Source organism: Pagrus major, chromosome 20 (assembly GCF_040436345.1).
Source record: "Pagrus major chromosome 20, Pma_NU_1.0".
Lineage (NCBI taxonomy): Eukaryota > Metazoa > Chordata > Actinopteri > Spariformes > Sparidae > Pagrus > Pagrus major.
In genome coordinates, this window is record NC_133234.1 from 12,538,821 (window position 1) to 12,546,467 (window position 7,647).

The window sequence follows — 7,647 nt, forward strand, 5'->3', positions numbered from 1 at the left end:
ACTGCAGGTTGTTGTCTCTATTTACCACTGATGGACAGTGCAGCAAAGAATCCTCAGGCTGTGGTGAAGTCGGCTGAACTTGACGTCTAAAAATCAGTGAACTGTCAGGAGTAGGCGAACCATCTGGCATTGCCCTTGCCATTGTGCCAGAGGATCTGTTGCGCTCTGGTGCCGTGGTGATGGAGAAAGTGTCTACTCGAGAATCGAGCATGCCTAGTCACTGTCCACAGCATGCAATCTCAGCCTCTATCCTCCAGCTACGTAACTTCCTCTTGAGCTCTGTCCTCACCTGCACCCAGAGTGGAAATGAGCCATTCCAGAGTTAATGTGCCATTTTGTTACTTTCTCCAGTGTGATTGAATGGAAACTGGAAAAGTCATTCATCGTGGTATTGATCAAATTATCATTGTTGTGATTGGTACAAATGGCCAATCAATACCTTCTGTGTAGAGAAAAAATATGAAAGGAGATTATGAGATGAAACAACAAACCTCTTTATTGGCGTAGCAGTAGAGCACCGCCACCAGAAGGCCCTGCAAATATAAAGAAAAGCCCAGTTAATTTAAGGAATGTATATGATATCTGTCATACAGGAACACATTAGATAATTTTTAGACGGTTAAATTATCTTATAATGTCAGACTCTCTCTTGAAACCTACCTGAAATGAATTGAGAAAAAGGGTGAAGAAGACCTTAATGTAGCGGAGAATGCCTGTTGTCTGCTCATCTGTAGCAAAAATGAATATGATCTCGTGAATCCCAAACAAAGGGACAAGGGTAAGGGTTGCCTTGGCAAGCCTACGAGGGCAAAGCAGACAGCAGAGCAATTAGTCACATAAGTATTAATTTATCTGTCTATGTCTTTGTTCCCTCTCCCACAAAAAAAATTATCAATGCTTCTCTTTGAAAAACAGAGTCATGGCCATAGCTTGGGAAAAAAAATAGATGAGTCAAATAAATCTAATTCATCATCATCACTGAGAATACCCTGAGACAACTTGCCGAAGTTTGTAATCCGGGTATTCACTCTGGTTGTTGGCTCGTAATTTGGAAAGAATGACCTTCAAGATCTTCATGAAAATTAGAAAGTTGATCTGTTGATCAGAAGAAAAAAATAGATATAGCTAGATATAAAGTATTATGTCATAAATTATACAGCGGAGTCCAATGACTGTAACATATAACTGCAATCACTATTTGCATGCTTACAAGTGAAGCAAAAAGAATTGGGAAACGAATGATCCACCAGTAGTTCATGTTCTCATTGAAGGCCCAACACCTGCAAGGACAAGGCTCGTGTTACTTTTTCTCCCCTGTCCAATCTGGATCAGTTGGGTCACGGGGTCGACACATAAAGTGATCACACACGTGCTCACACTTACTCTTTGTTTTCTTTATATAGCTTCATCACTGCCCAGGGAACCACAAAGAGAAGTGGCGTTCCTATGGAAAAACAGTTAAAAATGCTGTTTCCATGGTATCAGCTGTAATTACGTGCACTTGAGAGGGTCGGCAGTATGGGAGGAAGAAGCGTCTACTGTTGCAATGTGTCTTCATATGTATGTACTGTTTCTCTATAGTGAGATGGTTTTTGATGTAATGAGAGATTCTGATCATCTCCTTCAAATTTAGGTTGAGTCCCTGAAACAGAGATGAAACTTACCCCAGCCAAGACAGATGTAGGGTAAATATTTGGTGCTGTCGATGAACACCGAGGCAATGAGCACAGAGTACAAATAAATTGCCTCTCCAAAGAACCAATAATGATTGGCCAGGACACAGTACTGCATCATCACCTGTGCTATCCTGCAGCCAATAGCAGCCTAGAGGCAGTGGTGATACAAATAAAACATGTTTAAGGCTGATGTTTAAACTTGCAAGTATCAGAATTTCTTTCTTAATTTGTCATTTTTAGCTGTGATTTTCAACGCATGGACAATTTTAAACCATCATGACCTACCTGATGACTGAGCATCTCTTTCACGTCAGTCTGTTTCATGATCTCTCTTCCCCAGTGGCGTTCCAGCATGGTGTCCTTAATGATGACAGATACAGCTCGGAGGATGAGCGACAGGAAGAGGTTTGCATGAATGTAGTTCCTGGTGCAATGCAGCTTCCTGTCAGGTAACATGAAGGTACTTAAAATTTGAATTTTGCGTATCAAGGCTTTAAAGGGTAACTCCACCTGTTTTACACATTAAAGTGTGTTTACTGGTCTTGGGGAGTACTGCTCCATATATGAAAAAAAGTATTATAAAACCTTTTATGTCTCCAGAGGACATCTGATAACGTACATAAAGCTGCCTCCAGTGATGTCACTCAGTGACAGAGTTGCATTGTGGGTAATGTAGGCACCATGTTTTGGAAAGGAGCAGGAATACTAGGAAAAAAATGGCGATATCTCTGGTTCTTCTGTATCCATTTTGGTGATTTGTTATTAAACTATCCATAATGATATCCAGTAGTGTTTTAGGAGTGCAATGTGTTACCCACAATGCAACTTAGCCACTGATTGACATCTGTGAGGTAACTGTGGGGTATCTGATTTATATCTAGATTTAACGTTACACTGTGAAATCCAATCTAATAGACAGCTTACCTAAAACTCAGAAGAATGATGAGAGCAGTTATGAGGGTGAAGAGGGACAAGGAGTAGCCGACAGTGTACAACATCCTGAAGCTCACCATCAGTTGTTTGAACCACAGCTGTAAAGAGACAACATAGACAAGAGAGAGACAAGAGACAACGAGAGACACATAAGATATGTGAGTTTCATGGAAGATGTGACTGTTGTATGGAAAACATGTCACGGAAAAAGAGGGAGAGGCTAGAGTTGAAAGCCAATAACCTATTAGACTTCTTGGTTGTAAACACACACAATCTTGCAGACAGGAGACGTTGAAGTCTAGCCATTTTTGGATGTCAAATAACGATCAAGCCAAGTGCTGGTAATTCATGTTATTTTACCCTACAGAGCATCTCTCCATCAAACCCTCATGGTTTACTTCAACTATTTTGATATTTTTAGCATATTTTCTTTTCCTTTTTTTTTTCACCTTGAAAGTGTTCTTTGCTTTCAAAGTATTGGTCTCTTACGATAGATAAATACCTCTATTGGCATTCAAACTCATCTCAGTACCTCACCTACTTCAGAGGTTTTTCTTTTCCATTTCGTGTTTACATGATGACCTTGGTCTGACAAGAAACAACCCCAGTTTCATCAGTGCAGTGTAGGCTACACAAAAGAAACTTTCTTCCTCAGTAGAGAATACGTGTCATACAAATGTTTGAGTGACAAGAAGTGCTCACGGTCGAAACAAATTAAGCCCCGAGCTGGAGACATTTTAGTCGCCCTACCTCCTGAGATGTGACCTCTTTTTCCTCCTCACACTGGGTCAGGTCTCTCCACACCTGCCCGCTGTCATCTCTCTCCCAGAGGCCGTCAGAGCCACACCGTCGAAGCACAACACCGTGGGACACTGGAGGAGAAACAGTCATTACCCACTTACTCCTAATTAGGATCCCAAGGGATTGAAACTAATAGCAACACACAGTGGGCAGAAGACAGGTTGAATGCCTGGACAAGTTATCAGCATCCAACATAAAGGGAAAAGAAACACAAAGATACCAACAACCTCGGGCACAATGGCCACATACACATGCAAAATAATCTGTATATAATCTACAGAATTTTTTTTACTTAACCATCAAAATGTATCGGTATATTTTGCAGATTGTGCAGAAATGGATGGAGCAACTCCCCTAACATCTGCACGATCAGTATCACCACACATCAAAAGCATGCTCAAGAGGAAACTAACAGGATCACGTTTATATTTCAGCTTACTGTTCTGTCAAAGTTAGACTGACTAAAAGTGTGATTTACCTTTATCATACCAGGGCAGGTAGAAAGGGCATGAAATGTTGACCACAGAGCCGGCAGGAGTATCTGGCCAGCAGGCATATCTGTCAAATGTCCTGTTACAGAACAAGCCCGCTAGAAAGGCAACAAATAAGAAAACTGAAAAGATTCTGTTACTCAACAAAAAAGCCATAGATGATGATTTCTGGCACAAATATAAATGGCATAATTTCAATTTTCTTTCTTCCTGTATTTCCATCTCTTGCCATTAATCCTTTTACACGACGACAGAGTAATAAATGAATGAAGTTTTCCGTACCTTGAATGAGTGGCTCATTTTCTATCATTTTCACACAGTCTTCTTTATACTGGACCCACCTCAGATAAGTCTCCTCCAAGACTTTCCCACTGGCCATTTCAATCTGTTAGACGAAGACAAAATATCTTCAGAAACACCTTTCTTTAATTTTCAAGTTTTCTTAAAAGCTGTTCAGAGAGGCTACTTTAAAAGTCATTTTTGCGTGTCACATTTTTCACTCAAAAAAAAAAAAAAGATATATATTATCATTGTACATTATTAAAGCCTACCTTTGGCAGTTCGAGAAACAGCAGGCAGATCAAAGTTATTACATCTTGTGTCCTATTCATCGCTGCAGACATGTTCTTTCTGATCCAAAAAGACTGAGAGGAGGAAGAACAGAATGGTTTTGACTACGTCTTATTTGTTAAGCTCAGCAAGCTCAGCAGCTGGTGGAATACTGTACCACCAGCTGCACCTCTATCACAAGAAGATGGAGCAAGTGGGTGCCTGTTGCCTTGCAATAAAACATATGAATTATCATCAATTTTTAGCACAATTACGTTTCCTTTCACAAGCACTGAACTTTTGAACCCATGCCAAAATGTATGCACCAAAGGGAATATTCTGCCACTTGGGCCTATATCTAGACAAAATAAGCCCATATGTAGATCAACTCTGAGGACTATTTAATATTACTGTTTAATTAAACTATTCAAATGTAAATTATATCAAAATTTTGAATAAAACATGCACAAATGGGGGAATCTGGAGGGGCAGAATATATCCTTTGGTGCATAAATCCACTGGAGTATACAGATGTATTTCACTCAGAAAAAAACATAAAATCTTGATTGAAGTAGGCTATTTCTACCTGTTTGGTTTTCTGAGAAAAAGAGGATTTAACAGTAATTCCAGGGGTTCTTGGTGTATCCCGCCTTCCCTCCTCCATTTTGACTCTTTGGGACGTGGTAGCATGAAAGGGTTAAACTACGAGACATTTTCTAGATGTGTCAGAATTAGATAAATTAAGTCACTGAAGCAAAAGGCTTCAGCTGGCTTTTGTAAAAGTTCTCTAATAGTATGTAACTTGAAAAGCCTGACCTTATGTTGTATTTGGAAAAAGGAAGATATTTAAAATAAAATTAAAGGGGTTTGATTTTTTTTTTATTTTTAGTACTAACCTGTTTGAATATACTTTATTTTTGTCATATTTTGTCATATACACTTTTCCAGCATACATGCACCATGCTCCAAACTGGCTTAGTATGGATGGAGACACCAGCACTGCCTCATTTGTCTTCAAAGACAACCTTTCACCAACAGAATAATATCAAGGAGTCTGTGATACACTCTGAAACTAAATGAGGCTTCTACCATCTATCTATCTGTCTATCTATCTATCTATCTATCTATCTATCTATCTATCTATCTATCTATCTATCTATCTATCTATCTTACCATCATAATTATTGCCTGAAGATTTGGCTTCTACAGTAGTCAGTCTGCTAATGGCTCTGACATGTGCTTAATCATCAGTGGACGAGGTCTGGTGGGGGGTCTTGCTAGATCCTTTCAACCCTGAAACCCACTTAGACTATGAGTGATGTAGGATTTTGAAGTCAATGATTAAGAAAAAGAGAACTATTACTCTTTGAAACTGGAATGGAATAGATGAAAGAAATGTAGCCCATGTGTTACATTAATGATTGCTGTTTTAGTGGACCCTCATTTTAACAGGCATTTCCTCATGTGACCTAATTCCTCCTGCAGCAGCTTTCTGAAAGGCACAGACAATGGTACAGTATACCGCAATGTTGTCCGAAATGTTGCTTTTGATTTGCCCCACTTGTCAAAAAATGTGATATTATATTGACATGTTTTTAGATTAGCAGTGTGGTCTATAACAGTGATGTGTCCCTGGATAAAACCCTGCTACTGTATAGTGGAACCACATTTATTTGCAAAACAAGCTCAGGGGGTCCGCTGTCCCCACCATCTGTGACGGTGCCACCTCAGGCTCAGCGCAGCCTTCGTCAGTGTACCAACAGACTGCCAAAACACAGATTCGATTTGTCTCCTGGTAGAAGGCATTTGACAGTCATTGCCTGTGGCAGCTCGAGGAATGAAACCATATCGGGCTTGGTTTCTTGTAAGGCCAGGAGCTGTCCTATGTGGAGCTCTCCCCTACTCTATAATGGCAGGAAACATAATGTGAGAACTCGATTACCATCAATATGTAATTATCAATAAATTTTGCATTATTTTCTTTTTTCTTTATTTTCTTTCTATTTCTGTGATTTGGCCTGTTTTATCGCTTTTATTCCTTTTATTTGTCATTACTCACTCACTGAGTTTTTGTGTTTTTACATTTTCTGTTCTGCTTTCTTGATTTGACTCACTGGTTGAATAATTGCTGTAAATTCCCATATATTTGACTCATAAGGTTGTTTGCGGTGCTCCTGTGTGGCTTGCGTAGCCTGCCTTGTCGTGATTAACAGGAAGTGGAATTTTAAAAAGTTTTCTGTTGTGTGACTAAACAAGCAGACGGGTAGTTTCACTGTCATTGCTGGTGATGCCAAGCTGGCTCAAGCAGTGTCATGTCATCCATATTATGTGGTTATAATAAGAAGAAAACTAAGACAAAGATGAAAGAAGACTAAAGATAGCGACTACATCATCTTTTGTAGATTTTTAAATTATTATTATTTTTTTGTATATACTAGCAAAATGTGATCTAATTATTTATAGTCTAGATTAATAAATTAATTTTTAACCAAATCTATCCACGCCTAATTTTATTGTAATTAGTTAGTGTATCACTTAGTGAAACGCTTTATTAATCTTTTTTTCCGTGACACTTTTGGTCCTCCATACCATAGCAGGATTACATGAACCAAACCTGGCTCCTGAGCAATTATTTGACGCACTTTTACAGTTACAGGCTTCTTTCAGTACTTCAAAACAGTTGCATTGAAAAATAGGCATTGCATCCTCCACATTCTGGAAAAAGTTGCCTATAAAGACAGATTTTATTTATTATATGTTGCATTTTTTTTGTCGAAGTGCAATGGCGATTTAAAAAAACCTATACAAAAAATAAAGATGATTCTTTTTAATGGCTATCATAAGAGGAAAAAAAAACATTGTGCATGCACGAAAGCTATCTCTAATGTTAATTAAGTTTGTGTTTTTACTTACATAATGTCAACGCTCTCACATTTCCCATGAGATGTATGATGCGTTTTGGATAAATACACCCCTTCAATTTCCCTTTTGGGACATCTTCCGGATAAAACAGTTGCAGTAGTCTACTACCATGAACAAACAAAAGACAACAACAGAAAAACAACAGCACTTACAGATGAAGTGTCCCTCGGAGAGAAGAAAGCTGCTCTCACAGATGCGCTGTGTGCTCCGTCCTGAGCGCGACGCACCTGAACATGCTCTGAGCAGCAGGTCTGTCCGCGACGCTCCCTGCAACA

General features: G+C 39.1%; 1 protein-coding gene across 1 annotated transcript; it reads right to left on the reverse strand.

Moving 5' to 3' along the window:
* Nucleotides 1-217: 217 nt before the first annotated feature.
* LOC141015962 (glucagon receptor-like) lies at nt 218-6,297 on the reverse strand. The gene is made up of 13 exons (XM_073490190.1): nt 6,208-6,297; nt 4,184-4,286; nt 3,889-3,999; nt 3,360-3,481; nt 2,601-2,707; nt 1,962-2,118; nt 1,665-1,824; nt 1,384-1,444; nt 1,211-1,280; nt 1,004-1,095; nt 661-799; nt 492-533; nt 218-289 (listed from the first exon to the last, which is right to left on the reverse strand). The coding sequence occupies exons 1-13, from the start codon at nt 6,295-6,297 to the stop codon at nt 218-220; spliced, it is 1,326 nt and encodes a 441-aa protein (XP_073346291.1).
* Between the last annotated feature and the right edge of the window lie 1,350 nt (nt 6,298-7,647).

Excerpts from the sequence above, each read along its gene's own strand:
- LOC141015962 (XM_073490190.1), bottom strand. The coding sequence starts at position 6,297 with ATGGTTTCATTCCTCGAGCTGCCACAGGCAATGACTGTCAAATGCCTT. Across the intron at positions 1,825-1,961 it reads AAGAGATGCTCAGTCATCAG|GCTGCTATTGGCTGCAGGAT; the intron begins GTAGGTCATGAT and ends CACTGCCTCTAG. Across the intron at positions 1,445-1,664 it reads CTACATCTGTCTTGGCTGGG|GAACGCCACTTCTCTTTGTG; the intron begins GTAAGTTTCATC and ends GTTTTTCCATAG.